At 45.6% G+C, this 26,973-nt stretch overlaps 1 protein-coding gene across 1 annotated transcript in view; it reads right to left on the reverse strand.

The window, feature by feature from the left end:
* Positions 1-26,973, reverse strand: part of LOC138472655 (mucin-5AC-like) — a 515,681-nt gene that overhangs the window by 102,196 nt on the left and 386,512 nt on the right. The window contains exon 9 of the mRNA XM_069610941.1: positions 18,639-18,825. Within this exon, the coding sequence (XP_069467042.1) occupies positions 18,639-18,825 (187 nt within the window). The remainder of the gene's footprint in view (positions 1-18,638; positions 18,826-26,973) is intronic.

Below are 26,973 nucleotides of genomic sequence, written 5' to 3' on the forward strand. Positions count from 1 at the left end.
ACCTAGCTAATGGTTTTATTCGCCCGTCAAAGTCCCCGGCATCCTCGGCTTTGTTCTTCGTGCCCAAAAAAGAAGGCGACCTTAGAACTTGTATCGATTACCGCGCATTGAACCAGATAACGGTTAAAAACCGTTATCCTCTGCCTCTGATCCCTGAACTCCTTGACCAGGTGAAGGACGCTTGCATATACACCAAGTCAGATCTCCGGGGGGCTTATCATCTGGTACGAGTTAAAGAAGGCGACGAATGGAAAACTGCCTTCCACTAAATACGGATTATTCGAGTACCAGGTGATGCCTTTCGGATTGTGTAACGCGCCGGCTGCCTTCCAATACTTCATGAATGATGTCCTTCGGGAACTCATCGATGTTTGTGTTGTCGTATATATCGATGACATTCTGGTGTACTCCTCTTCGGAATCTGATCACAGAAAACACGTCAGGGCAGTACTTGAAAAACTGCGCCGACACAAACTATTTGCTAACTTGGAGAAATGTGTTTTCCATACCACAGAAGTCGAGTTTCTAGGTTTCATCCTGACACCCAAAGGATTCCGAATGGATTCAAGAAAAGTGGATGCCATCCTCAAATGGCCATCACCTAGCTCTGTAAAAGGGGTTCAAAGCATGCTCGGCTTTGCCAATTTCTATCGCAGGTTTATCCCGGAATTTTCACGCGTGGTACAACCCATTACTGCACTCTTGAGGAAAAATAAACATTTTGAATGGTCTGAAGAAGCCGAGCAGGCCTTTCAGGATTTAAAAGCTAAGTTTACCTCCGTACCTATATTGAAACACCCGCGTCCAGATCTCCCTTATGTCGTTGAGACTGACGCATCTAGCCTAGCCATGGGAGCTGTCCTGTCCCAAAGAGATCCCAAAACCAACCAACTGCATCCCGTAGCATTTTGGTCCAGAAAATTCTCGGCACCCGAGGTTAATTATGCAATCACGGACAAAGAACTATTAGCCATTAAGTCCGCTTTTAAAGCCTGGCGGCATTATCTGCTTGGCGCTCGACATACCATCACAGTGATCACTGATCACCGGAATTTACAGTATTTGAAAACCGCCAAGGCTCAGTCATCACGGCAGCTCCGATGGGCTTTGTTTTTCGCTGAATTTGATTTCGTGATTACCTATCGACCTGGCTGCAAGAATGGCAAAGCAGACGCCTTATCCCGAATTGGAATGGGAGAATCTGATACAAACTCAGAACCAGTACCAATAATTCCCGAACAGAGGATTCTAGGCATGACTTTGTTACAGACGCTTGAAGACATTCAAGCCAGAGTGAAACAACTCCTGGACCCTACAACCTTACAGGATTGGATACAAAAGGGATCAGACTTTACCATAGATAATGGTTTACCTTATTTCCAAGGACGCTTATTCCTGCCACATAAGGAATTACACGAACTAGTTATTTCCGGTTATCATGATGCATTAATAGAGGGACACCCCGATATTGCCAAGACAGAGGAAAAGGTGAAACGACAATTTTGGTGGCCTTCTTGGCGAAAAGATGTTAAATCTTTTGTGATGTCCTGTGGTGTTTGCGCCCAAAATAAAAGTCAAAAGAAAAGGCCAGCCGGTCTCCTTCAACCTCTAGACATACCGCCAGCACCCTGGCACACCCTATCAATGGATTTTATTACAGACCTGCCTCCTTGTTCGGGGTACAATACTATTCTGGTAATTGTGGATTTGTTTTCCAAAATGGCCCACTTTATTCCTTTGAAAGGTTTACCTTCAGCTTCTGTGCTAGCCAAAGAATTCCTCGAAAATATTGTTCGGCTACATGGATTCCCATCTATACTAATCTCTGACCGGGGAAGCCAATTCATTTCCCATTTCTGGCGCAAATGTTGTCAAATGGCACAGATCGACGTAAGATTATCGACCAGTCACCACCCTCAGACCGATGGTCAGACCGAGAGGACAAATCAGACCCTTGAGGAATACTTACGTTGTATGTTACAGCAATCTGAAAGCAACTGGAAAGACATTCTTTGGATAGCCGAATACGCATATAATAATTCGGTACACTCTGGAACTGGCCACAGTCCTTTTTATACTTTGTTTGGGCATCACCCTCGAACCTCAAACCTTGACTCACCTCAGAACCTCGGAATGCCTGCAGTAGAACATCTGCATTCTACAATTACCCAAGCCTTCAAAGAGGCAACTACGCATTTACAACAAGCCAAGAGAAAATACAAGGAGAATGCTGATCTACATCGGAGTGAAGCACCTCCGTATCAGATTGGGGATCAAGTGTGGTTAGCTACCAGACATTTACCACTCAAAGGGCCTCGAACTTTTAACCCAAAATATCTGGGACCTTATTCTATTACGGCAATAATTAACCCAGTGGCTGTTAAACTTGATTTACCAGCTAGTATGCGAATTCACCCTGTTTTTCATGTGTCACTTTTGAAACCAGTGGTACCCGGAACCCGACTACTCAAACCTCCAGAACCTATTCTAATAGATGGGGAGCCCGAATTCGAAGTGAAGAACATTTTAGACTCACAAATGTTTAGGTCAAAACTGTTCTACATAATTGATTGGAAGTGGTACGGACCTCAGGAGAGGTCGTGGGAACCCAGCGAGCATGTGCATGCACCTCAATTAGTCAGGAAATTCCACCGACTCTTCCCAGACAAACCAAAACCCCCGGAGGGAACAACCTTGGGAGGGGCCTTGGGGAGGAGTGCTGTCATGATGCCCGCTCCCGGGGAGCCGGTTCAAGCCCTGCGTCCCCGAAAGCGGACATCCAGTCCCCAAGGAAGGACCCAGCAACCCCATATAGGGGCCCTTTAGACAGTGTCCTGGCGCCTATGGCGCCAGGCTCATAAAAGACATCAGTCCTGGCGCCATAGGCGCCAGGCTCATTATGGAAGTGCTTGGGTGCACTTACCTGATGCAGACCATGCTGCAGGATCCCGGCCTCCTTGAGGCCTGAAAGGAACTACTTTACCTGTGGGACTAATTTACCATCCGGGCGTGGTCGGGGAAGGATACATACCTGATTGGAGGAAGGATACATACCTGGAACTTCTTCCAAGGCTATTTAAACCCCACCCGAACAGCCACACGTGCTTCGCGTTGTTCTGCATCTAGCAGCTGGACGCTCACCGTGTCTGCTCCTGCATCCTGACTTCTGCCACGCCTGCCAGCATCCTGGATCACCTGCAAAGGAAGAGAAGAAGAGAACAGAAGAAGGAAAAGTCCTTACCTGCTAAATCCGCATCCCGGAGACATCTCGCCGACAATCCTGAAAAGGAAGACTTTTATTTAAAAGCTCATCGCGTCGATCGCTGCAGCACCGCATTCCACTCACCTTTACAGGGCGCCTCCATGTTCAGCAGCGATCATCCGGATTCGCAGTCACGCCCCAGCGCCTAGGGAGAAAAAAGACCAGAACAAAAGGTGAGAGAGAGAAGGGAATAAGGAAAGCTAAATCTCCATGTTAAGATTTACCTGTTGATTCATTCCCTCTTCATTTCGGGTCCGCACCGCATCTTAGCATTTCCGGACCCCGGCCCCTAAGGGGAAAAAAGAGACATTAGCGTTAATGAGCGAATGAAAAGACATTACCAAAAAACGCTCATTAAAGACTTACCTGATTTCTACAAGGATTTCTCCTCTCATCTCGGGTCGGTGCCTGTTCCCCGGCATTCCGTACCTCGGCTCCTATGGGGAAAAAGACACTAGCATTAGTACATTAATGCATGGACACAAGGGGAACCTCTTATCAAAAAACTTACCTGGATGCCAAGCAAGTTTGGTTCTCACCAATTCGAAAATCCAGTGAAGTAACTGGATACCAATGCGCCCCTGCATCAGAAGCAGGATGGAGAGCTCGTCCTTCCAGACCCTAAGGTGAGAGGCTACGAGGAATCACAGAAGGGTTTCGAGGAGGGTGAGAGGGGAAAGTGGGAGGCTGATTGCATTACCCCGCAGACAGTTAATCCCCTATTTTCGCCTACAGAAGGATACTTCTGCGAGCCAGACAAGCCAGATTTGGGGGCCCGGTCCAGTCCGTCTTCCGAACCCTGCGCATCACCTTAGAAGAGGGCACAGCAGCGCGAACCAGGCCAGCGCCTCCGTGGGAGTCAGGTGAGCGTTACAGTCTGGGTACTTGAGCAGGCAAGCAATTGCAGAAATGCCACTTTAAAGGATATGACTGCAAGAAAAGATGCAACACAGGGTTTTGCAGGGAAATTACCGCTCTAGGGTCCCAGAAAGTGGACCAAGGGGACTGTGCTTCCGAACAGTACCTTGTTCTTGGTCTTTGGTGGTTCAATGGCATAGAACTACGCTTCTCTGTGCTGTTCTTGCAGTGTGAATTCGGGGTGTATCTGGGGAGAGAGGGACAGCAGCACAAACTGGCACTCATGATCATATCCCACACTCCCTCTCTCCCCAGATACACCCCAAATTCACAGGCTGTGCCTGAAAGGACCAGAGGCGTTGGTCGGAATACAGACACCCACAGCATCCAATTGCCCCGCAGTGCAGATTCAGGGCCACTAATCCTCCATTGAGAGGCACAAGGAAGGATATATAGAAGTCCTACCTTCAGCAATCACGCTTGACCTCGCCCTCTCAACACACCAAAACAGGACAAGGAAAAGAAGAAATTCCTCGCTGGCCCCTTCACCCAGATCCCAGCATAGTCTAAAGGGTTATATGTGAACCAGGGTTTCTCTCCTGACGAATGTTCCGGATTTAACACCATTTTTGTGAACTGAAACATGTTGAGAAAATGTATTGTCTATTTTGAAGACAGCGTTTAGTCTGATACAAATAACTAAAACGTTTATGCAATAACCCTATGTGATTTCAATATGTTTCAAAACTAGGGTACAACTGAATGGACAACTGAAATTGTTTAGTTACCCTGGCCACTGATGTGGTATTTTGGAAATGAATTGTACCAATGCGAAACCAATTGAAGTGTTGTCTTTAAATATTTTTAGTAAACTCTCATGTATGAAGTTTAATGTTAAAATTCTTAATGATTACATTTACTTTTAACTACTGAAAGCAAACTCCCCTTTCAGTTATCCCTAACCCTAAAGACCCGCCTCCATCTTCTAGATTGTTTCATAGTTCACCCCCACCTGGGACTAGATAGAGGCAGCACCCAGACATTTGTTTAATGAGTGCACACCCGGGGTTCCTTCCCTTATTTGAAGATATTGTACTGAACACCACCTCCTAATCCTGCCACTTACTCTTACTCTGCCACTGCCCTTACTTACCTTCAACTCTCCATCTCAAACACTCTGGACATCCTTGCCCCTGTGATGAGGATTTGCATGAAGCCTGCCACCAAGTGCAACTCTTGGTATGACTCCGACCTGACCACTCTGAAACGCAAGTGCAGAGCTGCTGACTGGAAGTGGCAGGCTTCAAGCAAATCCTCTGACAAACTGGCCTGCTGCCTGCTCCAAAGGCAACACAGAATCTCCATCTGCTCCATCAAGAGGCCCTGTAACCGAGCCTGCATCTATGTGGCCACTAACAACACGGCTGAACCTTTGAAAATCTGCAAGGAACTCATCCACCCTTCTGCAGTCTCACCTTTTCCTCTGCCTTCCCTGGCCCTCTGTAGTTCTCTGGCCTCTCACTACATTTCTAAAACTCAGGATGTCTTGTCCTCACCTTCCTCTACTCCTTATCCTTCTCCGTCACCCACTCTCAGGCTTCCCTTGGCCCCCCTCCCACCTCACCTCCTACTCTCCTCTTTTGCTCACATAACACCTGATGAGGTTTCTTGACAAATCTGCTATATGAAAGTCTCATCCAAACAGGTGCTACCCTGCTCCTCCAGAACTATCAATGACAATATTGTCTCTCTTGCTCCAGCCTTGGCTGATTTCTGCAAATACTCCCTTGCCACTTAATCCTTCCCCTAATTCCTCAAGCACTCCTTTGTACATTCTCTCCTCAAAAAACCTTCTGCTGACCCCTCCTGTCTGGTAAACTACCTTCTTATCTCCATTACCCCCTTCCGAGGCAAACTCTTGAAGAAGCTGGCCATCTCCCATGTTATCCACCACACAGAATCGGTTGGTGGTCTCCACAACCAACAGTCTGGAATCAGAGCTGCCAGAGCCATGGAAACTGCTCTCCTGAACAGCTGTGAAGACTTGCTCTCTAATCTCGATTCCAGCTCTCCTTCCGTTCTCATCCTTCTTGAACTTTCCTCTGCCTTTGATACAGTCAGTCATGCCACCCTGATAAATCAGTTCCGTGAAACCCTTGGCATCACAGACCTGGCTCTGGACTGATTGACCTCCTTCCTCTCGGACCTACCTTCCCAAGTTCAACTGGGCCCTTTTCTTTCCACCATCTCACTCTCCACCTGTGGTGTCCTTCAGGGTTCTATCCTCTCACCTTGGTTTATCAACATCTATATGGCCCCTCTAGCCCACTTGATCTCCACCTTCTCTTCTAACTTCCAGTGTTATGCGGATGACATGCAGCTCTCCTTCCAGCTTCCTTCCTCTGTCTCCTCGGCTTCTCTCATTCCTGACTGCCTGCCTGCTATTCAGGCATGGTGCACTTCTTGTTAGGTAAAAATCCACTTATTGCTATTTTACGTCTATATTTGTGGACCCCCCTCAAACATTTTGCTTTTGTTTTAGCCTCTTGTCTTGCTTTTTCCCATTGGAGCACAGCCTTCAGCTACACTCCACTGGGCTTTCACTCATTGCTCTGGGGAAACTGACTTGTTCTTCAGACAGTCAGTACTGAGAAACTTTGTTTCTCTCAGTCTTATGACTTTGTTGCCACTTTTGGCAACTGTATTTCAGTGCGCCAGTGCGCAAAGTACATTACTGTACCGCGCACTGGAATGCTTGAGTTTTCGGGCCCTAGTCATCTACTAAGGATTTGCTGGTAACTGGACAATGTGCCTGGGATTAGAATGATGGTAGCAGAAGCCTTTTCATGTATGTTTATGAACTTTTACTGAGCCATCATGCTTTTACTGCATTTGGCTCATGACTGTGGGTAGTGTCAGTCATGGCTGTGCCACAAGTTATTTTGTCTTCTCCTTTGGCCATTGTGTCCATTGGCCTTCCTCCTGATCTTTGTGACCCGGGCAGTCCTTATTTGGGCATGCATTCCCCCACGAAAGCTAGCGCTTTTCATGGGATAATGCATGTCATGTGTGTGGTTATCCAGGAAGTGTGCTGGGACTGTCTGTCCCTATCCACATTACTGATGTTAGGATGTCTGGTATGCATGAGGACATGAAAGCCGCAGAGGTTCCTGATTGGACCACTGCTGGCGTGCATGAGTGGGGCAGATCTGCTCGTTGGCCAGCTGGGTGCGAGCACGCACTGGACTTTGGGATTTCTATTTGTATTTGTATTTTATTGAATTTATATAGCCCTTTAATCCAAAGTGCTTTACATGAGAACCAGGTAACAAGGAAAAATACAACAAGCATAAGAAGGCAGGTGAGGAGGGAGTAGGGAGGGGGCAGATGTGTGCGAGGGAATGGTAGGTATTAGTGGAGGTAAGAGTGGAAGTAAGAGGGAAGGCAAGAAGGTGTGAGGAAGAAGAGAGGAAAGAGTAATGCTAGATAAGAGCTGGGGGTGGGGAAGAAGGAGGTAGAGAGGATGGAGAGGGTAAGGAAGAGCAGGAGTAAGAGGTGAGGAATGAGGGGGAGGGAGAAGAAATAGAGGAAGCGAAGGGTTTTAGGGAGGGGAGTGAAAAAGATAACATTTTAGAGAAGAGCGAAAGGAAGGGTAGGAGGTAGAAGAGCGGATGTGGAGCGGGAGGCGGTTCCAGTCGAAGGGAGAGAGGAGTTGGATATGAGGAGGGGTTCTGAATGCAGACCCGTAGATTACCAATAGGCCCAAACTGACCTATTCATGGAGCCAAGTATCCAGAGTAGTGAAGCAGATCCAAGGACTATCTGGAACCGTGCAGAGAAGGTTTGGCACCCTGAGCTTGCTGTTGTCCCGGTAGAGCCCTACTTTGCGATTGATCCCCGAAGTCCTGCAAAGGTGCTTCAACCTCTTGGAGTGGTGGGACCCATCACTCTTGGTGCCTCGTTGGTGCCCTGCAAACGAGCCTTCTCGAAAGTGTCCCTGGGCCCTTCAATGGACTGACCAGCTTGTACCTTGGCACCCGTGCTGGACCGCTGTTACTTTGAGTTTCGGCTCCAGCTTTGGAGAAATCCTAATTCGCACTGCAAAGCATCTTCTTGTCAAATCTCATTGTCCCAGCTTCTTTGAGCCATGAGAGAGAAGTATGCATCAGACTGTGAGACATGGGTGAATCTGCGTCACTGTGCGGTCACTGCTGGTGACTTTTCCACCTTTCTTTTAGTGTCCTGATACCAGCTGCATTGGTGCTTTCTTCTTCCTGCATTCGAGATGAGAGATCCAGCTCCAGTTGTAAACCGGACCTGCATCCAAGGAGGGGATTTCATACTCCAGGAAACCTTCTTCAAACTTGCCAAGTTTAGACCCCTAGTTCATCCAAACCCTTTTCACACACGAAGGATCCCTTGTGGTGCTGGCCACTAGCTTGGGTAGCCTCTGCTTCCTAAAGTCTTCCGCAAGTTGGGAACCACTTTGCTCTTCGCAGCAGATCCACTCCAGACTCTCGGAACTGAATTTTCCTCACTCCAAAACCCTCCTTTAACTTACCCACCCCATTGAATATTGTACTTTGAGCTTTATGCATCACAGAGCGATTTTAACGCAAAAACCTGCCATTGAGCACAAGGCTCCAATTTCATAGGGCTGAACTTATAAAGTTAGGGAAATCCATAGGTGGAATTGGTCAATGGGCCTCATTACACGGATGGCGGTAATGGTTAACGGTCACCGTTAATGGTAACGGTGACCGTTAACCATTACCGCCTTACTACGAGGTCCCTTAGCGGGTTGGTGCTTTAACGCCTGCTTTTTGCAGGCGTTAAAAACCAACCCGCTAAGGGACCTTGGTGCTAATTACGGCACCGCAAAATTGCGGTGCCGTAATTAGCACCTTCCCCATTCCCATTATGCCCTATGGGGCAAAAATGGGAATGGGGAAGGGCAGTGGTGGAAGGGGGAATTACCGCCCCGCCAACCTTGGAATGGGGCGGTAATTCCCCTTTCCACCAAGGCGGTGCCGGTATTTTACTGGCATGGACCAAGGTGCTAATAGCACCTTGGTCCTCCGCCTTCCATGTAATGAGGCCCAATGTGTTAAAACTTTGGGCCTCATTACGAATCTGGTGGTAACCTGCCAGTTTTTCCGACTCGGTTACCGCCAGACTTGTATTACCATTCCGCCTCAGTGATTCCTGGAATTACTGGGGCATTACAACCCCGGTGACCCGGGAATTCCAGAGGCGGAATTTGGTAAATCCCCATTCCCAATGAGTCCCATAGGACTCAATAGGAATGGGGACCATGGAAAAACCGGCATCATCAGACCTGGCGGGATTTCCACCTCCGCCTGCAGGACTCGAGATCACCCAGTCTGGAAACAACAGTGGCGGCATGTTTACCGCCACTGTTATTTTCGGACCAGGTGACTCGTAATGAGGCCCATCTGCTTTCCCTCCTGACCAGTTTTGGTGTGAATCTGCACTCTACCATATTGACCGAAAAGGGATTGTTCATATATTTTAGTGTGTGTTTAAGTAGTGATATTACTGTGTTTTCCATTATTCACATGTGTTTGTTCTGGGCCTAATAAATGGTGTACTTTTGATCTACTACTGTATAAGGGTAATTTGTGTTGTTGTACTGTGTGTGCTCATGCACAATCTCAGATAACCCCCACTACTTCCGAGTCTTTGCCTTGACTGCTCGCCAAGCATCCTTAATATGTCCTGGCTAACTTCACAGAAGTGTTCACTGTTTCACTAACAAGGGTGGCATACTAAACATCTGTTCACCTGAGCAGAATTTAGAAATCCAATCTAACACTGATAACAATGTCTTCCTTAATGCCAGTAAAACAGAGATCCTTCTCATTGGGACCCCTGCTTCCTGTTTCCCTCCCACTCTCTGGGCCCTATCCCCTCACCTTCTTGTGAGGAAAAATAACCTTGGTGTCAGCTTCAACTCTTCTCTCTCTTTCTCTCCTCACATCACAGACCTTGCCAAAAAGGCTCTCTAGCAGCTCCACCTACTCAGAGGCATTCTCCCATTCCTCGCCTTTCCCCAGAAACTCAATGTCTCCAGAGCTCCGGTCCTCTCCAGGTTGGACAACTGCAACAGCCTCTTCCGCAATCTGCCTAATTCCTCCCTTCGCCCCTTCAATTAATCCAGAATAACACTGCAAGATTTATCCTTGGCCTCAAGTTCAGGGAGAGCATATCTCCAGCCTTAAATTCTCTCCACTGGCTCCTGGTTGCTGCGAGGATCAAGTTCAAGACCCTCTGCATCATCCACAAGGCCTTCTGGGGCCTGGGACACCTCTACATCCAATTCTCTCTCCCTAAATACCTCCCTGCTAGAGCCCTTCGGTCGTCTAGTTCTAACTCTCTGCTGATGCTTCTCCAAGCAGACAATGGAGGGTAGATCTTTCTGCTATGCAGGTGCCTCTCTCAGGAATGGCCTCCCTGCCCCTCTCAGACTTGAGCCAGATCTCCTTAAGTTCCAGAAGCTTCTGAAGACCTTCCTTTTTTCTTCTTCCTTCCTTCTTCCTCTTCCCTGCTATTATTGCCCCCGTCTGCCACTTGACTGGCACCAGGCTGCCGTAATTCCAGTCTATCCCTGCACTTGGTCTCCTGTACCCCGCAACCCCACCTGCACTTGCCCTTCCAGGCCCCTTCCCCCTGCATTATCCTGGATGGCCTGCACCCTTGTAGTCCTTCCAGCCCCTTACCTTGCACTCGTGGACCTACCTTCCCCTGAACACTCTGCTTTCCCCTGCCTCCCTTGGCACTCAATTTTCTCACGCGCCCTTCTGCAAGGGACGTCATTTCACCAAAATGCCATGGGTTTTGGAATTGACATCACACAACCCTTGACCTCTGATGACATCAGTGGAAGTGATGTTATTTGACACCACCCGGAAGTGGCATCACCTGAAGCGATGGAACACGACCTTCACTCCTTGACAAACAGGAAGTGGCATCACATAGCATTGTTCTTACTTACACTACAAAAAAATATGGTTACGATTTCACTGTAATTTGATATACTTCATACAAGAATGGATCACCATATGTATTGTCAATATCACTGTGTAGAGGCCCTATTACCAAATTACTATGAATGCAAGCAGAGATCCAAGGCCAAATGATGATGATGTGTGATTATATAGCAGTTATGCTTAAGCATTTTATATAGAACAAATATATGCAATATCACCCAACCTATGTGGGTATGAACCTCAGAAGGATGAAAGGCTGAGTTGGCCTTCCAGGAATTCAAACCTGCAACCTGCAGATCACACACACATCACAGCAGTGAGCCCTCAACCCTCTTATCGGCTATAGCTATCTTACCGGCTATAGTAAATTGAGCAATTACATGTCTGTATGTTCTCAAAGTCAGACAGCAACTTACACTCTGTAGTGGAAAGCATTAAACTGGCAACTGAGATTTAAGAGCAGGCCAGTTCAACTGCATATCTGGTGCAAAGTTGGCCACATGTCAAGCCTGCATGGATCTACTTTTCAGGCTTCAGAGGTTGGCAAGATACATACCATTGGGAGGGTTCATAACTGTGTATTAAAGAATTTAGAATAGCCCCGGGAAAGCAGCGCACTCACACGGCATCCCGTTCTCTGGGCCCTCGTTACCTCATACAAGCAAACATCCTGAAAAGCATGCCATGGAGATAGGAAAGATAGACACATTACAAAAAAGCATCAATTGTAGTATAATGAAATCAAGGGCCACTTTATGTGATATGGCCAAACATCTCTACACTGTACACAAGCTTTTAGGCACAAGGATTTTGTCAAGTGACCGAGTAAACCAAGATGGAATGCCTTGTGATGATCATAAGAGACGATAGAAAAAAACATGCTATAACTGCAAGCAAAATACATAGGGCTTCATTACGAGGTTGGCAGAACATTACGAGGTTCCCTTGCGGGACCCGCTCAGAACGTCTGGTCAGACCAGACGTCCTTTGCAGGTCCCGCAAGGGGACCAGGGAGCTAATAATGGGCCCGTTGTTAATGGGCCCATTATTAGCTCCAGCCCCATTCCCATTGAGCCCTGTGGGGGCTCAAATGGGAATGGGGATTGGTTTTTTGAATGAGGAATTACCGGGTCCTCAATTACATGGTAATTCCTCATTCAAGGAACCAGGACCCGGATACTATTTTGGAGGCAGCCATGGCGCTAATAGCACCATGGCTACCTCCAAACTCGTAATGAGGCCCATAGTCCGAAATGGATGCGTATTGTACTCTAAATGCTTTTTGGAGGTTTTTGTCTGCATTGTGAATTTGAAGTGTTCAAGAACAGACTAAATCAGTGACTCACCCCCTGAAGTGTGCCTGAAATAAAGCTTTAATGAGTCTGTACAGAATTCCAGAAAGACAAATTACTTGTTATTCCTATTTATTTATAATATTATAATTGTTCTTTTATAATGTGTTTAAAACCAACAAGTGTTTTCGAAGTGCGGGATTGGGCGAATGTCACAAGGCCTAGTAGGATTGTTTTTGTTTTGTTCTCCCGGTTCGCTACCATCTTGTCTTGTTGTGGCTCAAAACACATGGGCCTTATTAAGACCCTGCCGGTCCGGAAAGAACGGTGGTGGTAAATCCGCCCCCACTGTTCTTTCCGGACCGGCTGATTAAGAGTCCTGCAGGCAGGAGGTGTCACTCCCGCAAGGTCTGACCTGGTGGGTTTAACACCACCCACCTGCAGGCGGACATGGAAACACCGGCTCTGTCATAGACGGAGCCAGTGTTTCCATGGTCCCCATCCCCATGGGGTCCTATGGGACTCCATGGGAATGGGGATTACAGAATTCCGCCTCTGGAATTCCCTTGTCACCGGGGTCGTAATGCCCCAGTAATTCCGGGAATCACGGAGGCGGAATGGTAATACGAGTTCGTCGGCAACTTGCCGGTTTTTCCGGCTTGTTTACCGCCGGACTCGTAATGAGGCCCATTGTGTATAGGCGCATTGTAAATACACAATAAATAAATAAAATAAATCCACATATAGGCTTTGCAAGTTATTGAAGCATTTCCATTACTACTTGGACTTTCACTATAATTCATAGCAGCTGGTGAATTCTGGCATGGATGTCTTAACGTCACCACATGTTACATAACAACAAGTTTTATTGTAGTGTGTTGCTTTTTAACTTGACTGGATGAACCAATTTAAATCATGTCAATTATTTAATGCCTGGATGTATGAGTTTGAATGTCGATTATTTCACGTCTAGATGTACTGGTTTAACTCATATCGATTATTTAACAATACTGTACATTTTTATTCAGTTGTGGAAATAATGTGCCCTTCTTGTCCTGTATCAGGGCCCGGCAAATGCAGGCTCAGATATTGTCATTATCGATGTAATCGAAAAGTGGCAGGCATTACCTTTAAACCCAAAAAAATGCACAAGTGTCAGGTCGCGCAAAAATCTTACCTTGCGTCAGATTATGGTGACCGAAAAGAAAAAAAATGGTTCGAGCCCATTCCATAAGAGTTAAAGCGACCTTGAAAGGTATTTCTTGGCAAGTGCTTGTCAGGGAAATCTGTATGGCAGGGGAGAACTGTTTGTGAGATGCATCTTTTTTCAGAAAGAGGTTATTGGGAAACATGATTTCTAGGTGCGATAAGACTAAGGGGGGGCAGAGGGAAGACAAGACAAACCATTTTACTAGGCCATATGACATTCATATCATGCAAGTGAGACAGCAGAAGTGCAGGGGGAAGGGGCAGGCAAAGTGCATAAGAAAAGGAAGAAAGCGAAGGTAGAAGTGCGATCAGGGCAGCATGGCTCTGAATAAGTGCAGCCGGGGCAACGTGGCACTAGAAGTGCAAGGAGGCAAGGGGGGCTGTAGGGGTAGTGTAGGGGTACAGATACAGCCCCTAAGTGCCTGGCAGGCCAGGGAGGACTGGTTAAGGGGAAGCCTGGTACCCAGGGAGACTCTGAGGGTACCAAGCCACCAGCCAACACAGCAGACAGGTAGGATAGCAGGGAAGCGAGAGAGAAAGCAGAGGAGAAAAGGAAGGTCTTGAGTCGCTTCCAGAACTTCAGGTGGTTAGGCACAAGTCTGAGAGGGGCAGGGAGGCCGTTCCAGAAGGAGGCACCTGCTTGGAGAAGCGTCTGACCCTCAGAGAGTTGGAGGTAGCTGAGCGAAGGACTCTAGAAGTAAGGTATTTAGGCAGAGAGAGTTGGATATAGTGAGGGTCCAGCCCCAAAATGCTTTCTAGACAATGCAGAGGGTCTTGAACTTGATCCCTGCAGCCACTGGGAGCCAGTTAAGGGCGTTCAGGGCTGAGGAAATGCAGTTCCTGGTCTTGAGGGTAAGGATAAGTCTTGCAGTCCTGTTCTGGATACGTTTCAGTGGACAAAGAGTAGAGTTAGGCAGACTGAGAAAGAAGCTGTTGCATTAGTCCAGCATGGAGAGAACCAGGGCTCTGTAGACAGTGAGCTTCTGGGGGAAGGTGAGAAAAGGTAGAATACCTCTCAGGAAGTGCATCTGGAAGTGAGCCTTTTTGGTAAGGTCCGAGATGTGCGGAGAGAAGGAGAGAACATTTCCGAACCCTCATTTAATGATACTGTTGTACTTCATTCCGTCCTCTTCCTTCTGGTGAATTAGTTCTGCTGTTTCAGAATGGGAGCGAGCCAGGATATACGAGTAGGGTAATGTTACAGTAGTCATAAGTTCTCTACTCTTACCTACAGCTGCACCCCAACTCCTCTTATCATTGCCATTGTTCATTCAATAAAGTATCTTTTCAAGAAGGGAAACTTAGGTAGGTGTATCACTGCCCATGCAAGTGAATGTGGAAGGTCATGGGTGCCCAGCTCTTGCACACAGTGACTGCATGATACTAGGCTGTACACAACTGTGTCACCAGCATCAGGACACAATTTATGTTTCACCGGCAATTAGAAGCACTTTCTGTTCCCATCACTATGTGGTTTAAGTTGTAAACATTGACAATAGGAGAGAACCTTACACTAAGGTTTGCAGTATCACCATATAAGTACATTTATCCATTTACAAGATATTTGGAACATGGCATCACAGAAGCCAAGACCAGAGGTTCCTTATTCATGATGGGAAAACCGAACATCCTGTGCTCGCTGCTGAACCACACTTGCGTTGGAGTTTTCCTTATAATAACAAATTATTAAGAAAGCCCGATCATAAAACCCACAACTCACCATTCTCACTGCATCAATTCCATACCACCCCCCTTTCTAACAAACAACACCAGTCAACAGACCACTCTACCCCCATCACCTAGCCACCCGGCCTCTCCTACTCTGAAACTAAATTCCTCCACTCCTCCCTGCCGCATCAACTGAACATTGCACTGTGGAACGCTCAGTTTGTTTTAAAAAGGCTTTCTTCATCACTGACTACTTGCACTGTAGCTTCCTCCCCTTGAATTACTTGGTATCGCTGAAACCTGGATCTCTCCCTCTGATACTACTGGCAGCCTTTCATGACCCAAACTTTCCTTCTCTCACTCTACTCATCTGACAAGCAAAGATGGTGGTGTCAGGCACACATTTTCTCTCACACCCCCAATGCAACATCCCTTCTATAGCCTTTGAATGTATGCTTTCACCTATTGCTCGTTCTCACTCACCCTCCTGGTCCCTCTGCCCATTCTTTGATGAACCCAGGCAGCTCCTTGATTCTCTCTCGATCCCATTAACTCATCCTCTTAGATAACTTTAACATTCCTTCTCCTAACACTCTGCAAAAAATGTGACCTTCATTTTTTTCTCGATGAACACGCTATCCACTCTATTCATAACCTACCCTCTCACTCTGCGGGCAACTCTCCTGATCTGCTGTTCATCTGCAACTCTCTCTCTGCAGCTAACATTACTGTCACGCCATCTCTTTTTGACCACTCCATAGTTTTCACCACCATTATCTTTCCTCCCTCTAACCTCTTCTTCCCTCATACCACTCTCATGTCCAAGAGAAAATGTAAACCTTTTTCCTTTCTCTCTGATCTTCAACTCTCACTCTCCTCCATCTCTCCTGATCCTTCTGCCACTGACACTGCTTCCAGTCCCCACTTCATGACTCCTTCTTACTTCCCACTGCCAACTTTCACGCCGAGTTCCCAGTGTCCTCAACCTTGGGCCTCCCCATTCATACGCGGCTCCACACCGACATGCAATGACTCCTGCGCAGATGGAGGTGCTTTCACTCGCATTTTTACCTCCAACTATACCTCTCTGCCCATGACTCTCTCAAGACTTGTCTTAATAGTGTTATAAGGGATTTCTACTTTTCTCTCATTGACACGTATCCTCACTGACTGTAAGGCACCCTACACTCACTCCTTACTCCTCATAAACCCACAACTATGAACTATACTCTTTCAGTTAGTGACCTTGCAGAAAAGTTTGCTTACAAAATCTCAAAATTCTGGAAATCTCTCGTCATCTTCCTCTTACTACCTCCTCCTACTTTCTTCATTCTTCTACTGTATTTCACTGCCTCTATCTCACACTTCAGTCATGCCAACACTGACAAAGTCCTTGCACTGCCGATGAAGGCTAACCCGTCCAGCTCCCCATCAGATCCTCTTGCACACAAGCTTGTGAAACCTATTCCCCCCCTAGTGGCCTCTCACCTCGTTAATTTCTTCATCGTGCCCTTCGAATCTGCTTGCTTTCGCCTCTACTTTCAAAACTGCCATGTCATCCCTCTCCTGAAAAAGCAAGGTGCTTAGCCAAACCTGCTGACCAATTCTCAGCTTGTGTCACTTCTTCCTCACTACTCTAATGTGCTGGAAAGAGTTGTATTCAATCGCCTTACTAACATTCTTGACACGCACGACCTTGGTGACCCCCTTCAAGCTAGCTTCCGCCCGGCCCACCACACTTAAACTGCTCTCATAAATGTTGCAAACTTTATTGCCTCTGCTAAACATGGCAACCTATCCTCTATCCTAAAACTCCTCAGCGTATCTACTGACTTTGATACTGTTGATTACTGTGATCTCCCAAAAGAGATCTCTGCTTGGGATTTGTGATCAGGTACTTGCCTGGATAGAGGTCTGCCTGGCACCTCATTAATTTTCTGTTTCCTGGAACAATAACACCTCTCAACTCACTCCTCTTACTTTTGGTGTACCTCAGGGCTCTGTTTCCACTCCCCTACTGTTCACACTGTACACTGGTCTGCTCTCCACTGATCTATCTACCAGAATCTCTGACTGTCTCTCTGCTATTAAATACTGGATGAACTCACACTCTTTTAGGTTGAACTCCTCCAAAGCAGATATGCTTTTCTTTCCTGCCAAATCTGCTGTCTCTTCTCATCCCCTGCCTATCCAGTTACCACCTTAAACTCCTCCCTACACATCTTCAGCTAGAAACCATGGGGTCATCTATGGCCCTTCACCCATATTGTCTACATTCAGCTCTAAAACTGCAACAGTGGCTTGCTTCAGCCTCATGAATATCAGGGAAATCAGGCACTGCCTTCCCTTCAGAACCACCACACATGGACTACTGTGCGAGTATCCATAGTGTCTTTCAAACTATGCATTCTGTCTCATGGACACCATTATTCACTTTGATGCCAGGACTATCTTTGGACTCCCTCACTTGATCTCTTCTTCCTCCTCTTGCCAGCAGGCTGGCTGGATAACTGTGCAAAACAATGTCAAATTCAAATTTCTTATACTAGTGCATAAATCCATTCATGGAAAGGCACCACCGTACCTATCCTCTTCTATCACCCCCAACAAACCCTCTTATAGCTTTTTCTCTGCTTCCTCCTCCAACCTTGTGGCAGTTCACCCACCCTGTTCTTCCTCTCGCTTTCGCTCTTCGACTCTTTTTGATCCCCTTACTTTGAACTCCCTCCCCTCTCATTCGAAGCACCGTCCACATCGATGCATTCAACAGCAAATTGAAAGGCCACCTCCTTGCTCCTCGCTTTTGAGCTACCCCCTTGACTCACCTCTCCAGCCTTACTACTTAGACCTACCCTCACCGTTAACTGGACTCTTTCCTCTCTTTTCCCCACCACATTCTCACTTAATAGTTTGAGGTCACAACTCATGCTTAGCTGGCTAGAATGGCTACCCGCTGACACTTGTCCTAATTTTGTCTACCGTATTGTTCCCTGTTTCTCCCAATACACCCCTTCCCAAACCTGGTCATCATGCCAATCTTACTCTACCCATTGTAAGAGGCTCACTGCCTCCTGTGTATCCGGTACATTATCTTTTGCGACCAAATGAGCTTGTTTCCCTGTATGTATGTATGCAAAATAGTTACATAAATACAATTTTGAGGCAGTGCAAAAACAGAAGCACCTTCATCCACCACCTACTGCTCTGAAGGTTTTATATCATTTAGGATTTTGTTATTGCAGTTTTGAAAGATTCTATCTTGCTTATTTAACCACTTATTAAAGCATGATAAAATGGACTAGGCACATGTTGGAAATTGAGATTTATGAAAATACATACTCTCTGATGACATCTCGTGTGAGCAAAGCAGACAAGCTGGACCACGCTAATGCCTCAATACTGGTCGGCCTTTCACACATCCGGTGTGGATACTTGTTTCTGACGTGAGCAATTGTTTCGTTGTCTCCAATGCTGTTCTCATGGGGTTTGTCGGAGTTAAGCCATGCAGTTTGGCACTCTCTAGGGGCTGTGGGGAGAAAATACAATCCTAGAAAAAGGTTTCTTGTTTACATTTGCAATAAACTCATCACATCCTATGTATCTGTGTATTTTGGTCATTTTATTGAGAGAAGCCTGACGGTATTCTCCTACCAACTACCTTGGGGTCTTCCATTCAGGTGGCCAGGGAAGGACCATCACTTTTAGATCCTGACCCTGGGGGTGGGCAAGCGAGGGAGGATCACCTGGGTGGAGGGTCACAAGGGATTGGTAGGAGGATACCCAAGGGCGACACATGGTATTTCCCCAGTGCCAAAAATACCCAAACCTGCTCTCCCTCAGCCTTCATGGCGTAGCTCCAATCTCCCTCCTTCTCCCCCTCCCCATTTCCAACAAATACTGAGATGAGGAAGAGCAAACTAAGATCAGTAAATATTACCCATTGGAAATAACATGGGGAAAATATGGGCAACCTACCATAGAAAGAACTCAACGTGTCCAACTAATAGGGTCAGGCAGGGTCAGGCATTGAATAATGACCTCTCACACCTGACTCCACTTGACTGGTTTTGTCACTATAAAAGGTGTGGTCTTGCACAGATGAATGAGCGAGCTGGAGAGGCATACTGGATCAGAAAAGCTAAGAAGCTGGGAGCTGCAGAAAGAAGAATCCAGAGCAGAGCAGTGTGCCGCAATGCTAGCCCAATGTTTGAGAGAGGCTGCAGCATGGCTAGGGAGAGGTGTCTCCTGAGAGCCGGAGCGAGGCAGCTGGCATCCTGTTGGCGGTGTGCGTGCAATTGCTCTTTCCCTTGGGCCGTGTGCCGGGCCCAAGGGAGTATGAGGGGCAGGTGGTGGGACCCTGACCTCGACCCAAAGCATCCGGGAGAGACCACTTGGTAGCGCTATGCTACCCAATGAGTTTTGCATGAGAGAGAGAGAAACTCGGGACCGTGCGGGTGGCTGGAGCGGGAAAGAGAGAAAAGCAAGATTTGTAAAGTGGCTCAGAGTGGAAAGCGAGAAGGACAGTTTAAAGACACAGAAAGTAAGAAAGAAGGAATAAGGAAAGAGGAAAGAAGTAGAATGCATGCTAGTGGCCTAGAAGGAAGGAAAAGGCATGTTAACGGTGCGAAGTCCAGAGTAAAAGAAAAGGGTGCGAGAGACCCAGAAAGAAGGAAACAAGTACAGGTATGCACATAAGAGTGAAAGAAGAGTGCAAGAGGCATGATAGGAAAAGGATAGGTGCACGTGTGCATGTCAGAAGGAGGGGAGCGTGTAAAAAGCACACAGAGAGAAAGAAAAAGACAAAAGAAGTGTGCATGGCAAAGCGAAAGGAATGCAAACAGATGAAAGTGGTGCAGGAATATCACACACAACAGCCAAGGACTCAGTGGAGTCCCTGGTCTCTACTTTTTCCAGTAGCTTAGTGGAAATGTTGGACAGGACGGCTACCTTCGATCAAAATTGGTCAGGTCAAACACTGGGCACCAAAAATGGTCTACACCACTAATTAGAGCACAGAAGATCGTCAAACGCAAATTGGGAACCAGAAGGCTAAAATGTCCATCTGAAGTGAACAAACTGCCTGGAAATCAGATGAGAAAACTTATAACCTCAACATTGTGGAAACAAAAAATAACTTTTTTAACAATCTGATTGGTGAGTAAACAAACAGTACAGGAAAACCTTTTGAAATTTTAAAATCTTTGGAAAAACCTAAGGCATTATCAATACCTTTGCCGCCCACAAGACAGGATTGCGATGAAGTACAGACGGCTTTCAAGGAAAATATATCAAAGGCCAGAGATAAAATCAAAAATATCTTAATCAAAGCCCCTGCTGCAGGCTGGTATGAAAGAAAAAATGGCACTTCTTAACACTAGATCCTTGAATAAACATGCACAGGACATACACAACCTTATCATGGATAAAAACCTGGCATAATGTGTTTTACAGATTTGTGGAATACGGAAGCTAGCGGCCCCAAGATCAATCTAGCAGTCCCTGTGGATTACTCAATTTTCTGTAAAAATAGGGAGCAGGTCCATAGAGGGGTGGGGGTGGCTTTCATTGTTAAGAACAATTTGGAATTTCTTCGCTGTACCATGCTCTTGTCAGAATTGTGAAGCCTTGCACATTAAAATTACCCAGACGCATAAGAGTTGCATCAATTTCATCTTTATATATCGTTCACCAGCTGCAACGCCAGACTTCAATGATGAGATCTCTCAATTCCTGGGTAACCTTTCAGGTCCAAACTGCTTCACGTTGTTCTTGGGCGATCTAAATCGTTGGCGAGGAAACCCCGCAAATAGGGAAGCAATGGAATTGGAACAGGCACTAAACAATATTAACTACCAGGTTTACAATTCAGAGCCCACAAATATAAACAACAATATTATTGATTGGGTTACTGCAAATAACTTAATGTTACATGTTAATGGTACTACACCATGTATTTGGTTGGACCATTTCATTATTGATTTTCAAATCGAACTAAAGGGTCCTCCTTTGACATCACACAACATAAAAAAGTAACTCGCCGGAATTTCACCAAGGTACCTACATGTCACACACAACAACCAGTAGCTTGGTAGAAATGTTGGACAGGAAGTCTCCCTTTCGATCAAAATTGGTCAGGTCAAACACTGGACACCAAAAATGGTTTACACCACTAATTAGAGCACAGAAGATCAGCAAATGCAAATTGGAAACCAGATGGCTAAAATGTCCATCTGAAGCGAAAAAAACTGCCTTGAAATCAGCAGAGAAATGTTATAAACTCCACATTGTGGAGACAAAAAAGAACCTTTTTAACACAGATTGATGAGACCTCAAATAGTGCAGGAAAACTTTTCAAAATGTTTAAATCTTTGGAAAAATCTAAGGCATTATCAATACCTTCCAGCACACAAGACAGGACTGTGATGCAGTACAGACGGCTTTCAAGGACAAAATATAAAAGGCCAGAGATAAAATCAAAAATATCTTGATTACCTCCAGCCAAATTAATGAACCATCTGTCTCTAATCATAGAATCCAAAACTCTCCTGACTTTTCATTCTTCACAATGTCCACTCTTGATATGGAAACCGACCTCTTGTTTCGAAAATATTATTCCACCTAAAATCATACTGGAGCATGAAGTGCTCTTTGCAACTGTCCTCACTAGGCTCGTAAATGCTTTTCATGATGGTTCGGGTCCAGCATCTATCAAGGCAGTTACGATCACTCCTCTTCTCAAAAAGCCAGGTCCGGACCCAAAGGATTTTAGCAGTTCTAGACCAATCAAAAACTACAACTTTCTTCTAAAGATCCTTGATAAGTTTGCGATGCTTCAATTGCAAACGTTTGTGAAAGCAATTAATATTTTACTAAATGGCCAATATGACCCTCTTACAGTACGGAGATGGCACTGATCGACCTTCAGTCTTAGATGCTAAAATCCTTGGACAATGGGAAAGCTGGGATTCGGTTGCTGCTCAACCTGTCAGCGGCTTTCGACTTGCTGGACCACGATAGCCTCCTCCACACCCTGAGTCACTTAGGGAATTATTCCAAAGAGGCCATCGAGTGGATTAAAGCCTTTCTCTCAGACCGGGTGTCCAGAATTCATTGGTATGAGGCCTTGTCATTGGCAACTCCAATTGGGTGCGGTGTCCCCCAGGGTACATGCTTGTCCCCTCTGTTGTTTAATCTGCATTTGAGACCGCTCTGTGCACTCCTAGAGGACTCAGGCATATTCAGTGGATGTCAGTGGTACCTACACCCTAGACTCCTCCAATATTCTCAACATGCAAAACCTCATTGAGGTCTGGATGTCTAGGAACTGACTATGCTTAAATGGGAACAAGACAGACGGTCTCATCTTTGGGCCACAATCATCTCTGTCTAAACTGACACCTGACTTCAAAAACATTTCAAACAAAAGACTATGCCATCCCTGCTTAAAGTAAAGTGAAAACACTTGGCATCCAATTGGAAGCATCATTAAATTCAGAGGCCTATGCAAATCAGATTGATTGGAACTGCATGTACTATCTTCATCTGCTTTGGAACATACAACCCTTCTTGTCCAAAACCAGCTGTGCAATCATTGCCTGGGCTGTCATCCTCTTGAGACAAGACTACTGTAACGCCTTATTAATTGGTGCTTCTAAGTCATGTCTCAAAAAATGTCATACTATTCAGAACGATGCTGTATGGATCATCAAGAGGATCCAGATAAGAGAACACATCTCAGACAACAGGAAAGCTCTTCACTGGCTCCCGGTTCAAAGCAGCCACCTTGGTACACTGGTGTCTTTACGGGAATGTGCAACAATATCATAAAGATCTAATCACTCTCCATTCACCAATAAGAGCACTCTGCTCGTCCAATGCAGCTTTGTTATCTTGTTCGGGCTATAGATGATCAAAGGGGTGGGACAGTTCTTTCCCTGTGTGTGCCACCAGATTCTGCAACTCTCTGCCATTTGCACTCAGACTGAAAGAAAACTCAAGAGCATTTCGTAAAGCCTTCAAAACAACCCTTTTCAACTAAACTCATCATGAGCCTTAGCGCCATCACCTAGGATCCAACTGTCCTGTCTTATCCGTTTGTCTGACTGTGTCAATGTTTGTGCCCTGATGCACGTGGGTTTTCGGTGCATAATAAATAAATAAATAAATAAATAAATAAATAAATAAATAAGGTCTTATTACAAAACCATGTAAAGGTTCTGTTTCAGGTACACCCAAGGAGATGAGATTGTTCAGGGGCTGCTTGAAAAAGCCGTATTCCCTAGGCTTAAATAAAAATCAGGGTAAGGAAGTACAAATATGGGTACTCAGGCTTTGGGGAGGTTGCTGAGACATGTGACGGCCCTCCAAAAGCAAAGATGAAAAGACCTGTAGAAGAGATACTCCCCGATTTAGCTTTCGCCCAGCGAAATGATCCATTACTGGCTGAAGCATTCTTACAGGTAGTTTCAGAACCTGAGGGTCGAGAGATAGGGGGACCCTTTTTTTAAACCAGGTCTCCTTTATAGAGGGGATACCACTTTGAATGGCCTAGTAAAAACACAGTTGATAGTCCCCAAGAGCCCCACGTCCCCAAGAGACATTAGCGGTTAGTATTAGAAATAGCTAATGCGCATCTGATGGGAGGCCTCTAGGGCAGTTTAAGACTCAAGCACAAATAGCTAACAAGTTCTATTGACCCAGAGTCCATGCTGACATTAAAACATTTATTCGGGCATGCTCAGTTTGCCAGAAAACTAGTACTCATATGCCACCATCAGCTCCCTTGAATCCATTACCAATCATTGAGGTTCCATTTTCTAGAATTGGTGTGGATATTGTGGGACCCCTGTAGACTTACAAATTGGGAAATAAGTATATCCTAGTCATTGTAAAGTATGCCACCCATTATCCAGAAGCCTTCCCCTCACAAGCTAATATGACACAACAGATCTTAAAACATTTACTACCTTTTTTTTCTAGAGTGAGGTTTCTAAAGGCGATACTAACAGATCAAGGTTCCACTTTCATGAGCAAACTTATGGAGGAAGTGAAAGAACTATTACACATTGCTACCCTTAGAACATCAGTGTATCATCCCCAAACAGATGGTCTCATAGAAGATTCAACAAAACTTTTAAAACCATACTCCGAAAGTTAGTACAACAAGACGAGAAAAACTGGGATCAGATGATACCTTGGGCTTTGTTTGCAGTTCGGAAAACACCTCAGACCTCCATGGGATTTTCTCAGTTTGAACTCCTTTATGGACAAGAACCACGAGATGTCCTAGATATATTGAGGGGAACTTGCGAGGAGGTAGAGGCAACCCCTATTCCACTCTCCCAGACTGCAAGTAGGTTGAAAAAGCATATGAAGGTTGTAAGATCTCTGATACAGGCCCATATGGTTAAAACCCAAGAAAAACAAATGAACTGTTACGATAAAAAGGTTTCCCTTAGATCCTTTTCGATAGGTCAAAAGGTGCTTGTCCTATTAGCAACTTCAGAAAACAAACTTGTGTCCAAATGGCATGGACCATATGAAGTAATAGAACAAACAGCCCTATTTAATTATAAGATCTCACAACCTGATCTCCGCCCTAAAACACAAATCTATCATGTTTAAGGAATAGAAGGAACATCCTATGGAGTCTCCAACCATAATGGTGTCCTGTCTTTTGCCCGAGGATACATAAAGTAGGGCTCTAATTTCATCTGACCTCAATAATAATCAGAAACAAGATCTATATGAGCTTATGAGGCAGTACACTGATGTATTCAAGGAAGAACCTGGGAGAGTGAGGGATGTTTATCATCATATCCGCCCTCCTGTTGGTAAAGTTGTACATTTAAAACCGTACCGGTTGTCTGAGGCCAGGAAAGCAGCCATAATTCAGAAAGCTAAGCCTATGTTAGAGGCTAAAATTATTGAACCTTCTACTAGCCCTTGGTCTTCCCCTATTGTGTTGGTGGCTAAACCTGATGGAAGCTTGAGATTCTGTATAGACTTTCTTATATTAAATGCCATCCCTGCTTTTGATGCTTACCCAATGCCTCGCATTGATGATCTAATAAATAGGCTGGGTAATGCTGTATACCTATCAACAATGGATCTCAGCAAGGGATGTTGGCAAATTCCTTTACATGGACCTGATAAAGAAAAAAATGCATTTGCCACTCCTTTAGGGCTGTTTCAATTCAATGCCCTACCTTTTGGTTTACATGGTGCTCCTGCAACATTTCAGAGGTTTATGGAGAAAATCTTGAATTTTGCGGAGCATACATAGATGACATTGTAATTCATAGCAAGACATGGGAAGATCATCTATATCACCTCTATACTATCATGATAGTGTTAAGAAAAGCAGGACTAACTGCTAATCCAATAAAATGTAAACTGGCACAGTCAGCAGTAATATATTAGTTTTATTTGTGGGTAACAACACTGCCCAATCACAATGAGAGGATTTAAGGGCCGTCCCAGAAACACCATCTCCCAAAACAAAGAAAGATCTAAGAGCTTTTTTGGGTTTAATCGGGCACTAATGCAGATTTAGCCCAAATCATTCTAGTAAAACATCCAGACTAATGGATCAATTAATAAACTGAGCCCCAAAAGATCAGGTGGGAAGAAGAGGATTAGATATGTTATACAACCTTGAAACAAGCCTTATGCCAGAGTCCCTTTTTCGGCATAGCCGATTTCCCTAAAGAATGTATTCTTCAGATAGATGCCTATGGGAGTAGGAGATGTTTTGTCACAAAATTATGATGTGTTCGACCATTCCATTTTGTACATTAGTAGAAAGCTCTTGCCCAGAGAGAAAAACAATTCAGTCATTGTTAGAGGCCTTGCCAATAAATGGGCTATAATCCATCTGAAGTATTATCTTTTAGGCTGCAAGTTTCACCTGGTGACAGATCATTCTCCTCTAGTTTGAATCAGCGAAAGAAAAGAATCCAACCCTTGAGTAATGCAGTGGTTTTTGGACCTTCAACCATATTGCTTCACAGTGAAACACCAGAAAAGGCTGAGAGCAAAGTAATGTGGACTTCCTCTCATGGTTCCCATGTGAAGCACTGTGGTCCAAACCGCATTGGCGAAGGGCATGTGAGAAACCTGAGGGTATTCTCCCTCCTTTTCTCCATGGATCCTCTGTTCAAGTGGCCAGGGAAAGGCCATTGCTCTTGGATCCTGACCCTGGGGATGGACAAGCGAGAGTGGATCAACTGGGTAGAGGGTCTGTGGCAACTGGGAGTGGGATGCCCGTAGGCAAGACATGGTCTCCCCCTTTTCCTATTAAGGAACAAGCTAACCCCTGCAGCCTTTATGGGCTATTACAATACCTTTCCCTTATTTTCCCACAATTTCTGCCTAACAGTACTGAGACGAGGAAGAAGCAATCAAGAATAGTAAACACTATTAACCTAGTTTACCACTCTGGTACTGAGACGAAGAAGATGCCTGTAGAGGGGTATGCGAACCAGGCATGCCCAGCTAAACACTTTCCAGAGGGTCAGGCAATTAGGGTTAATGGGCAACACCAAAAGTGATTAAGAAATATATAGAGTCATCCTCGGAGTCAGGCAGAGAGACAAACTGGGGGTCCGAGTGGAATTCAGACTAGAGGTCGGAGTGGAGGCCAAAGTGGAGCTCCTGATGAGAGTAGCTGCAA

Source organism: Ambystoma mexicanum, chromosome 8 (assembly GCF_040938575.1).
Source record: "Ambystoma mexicanum isolate Mex_15411 chromosome 8, UKY_AmexF1_1, whole genome shotgun sequence".
NCBI classification, from domain to species: Eukaryota; Metazoa; Chordata; class Amphibia; order Caudata; family Ambystomatidae; genus Ambystoma; species Ambystoma mexicanum.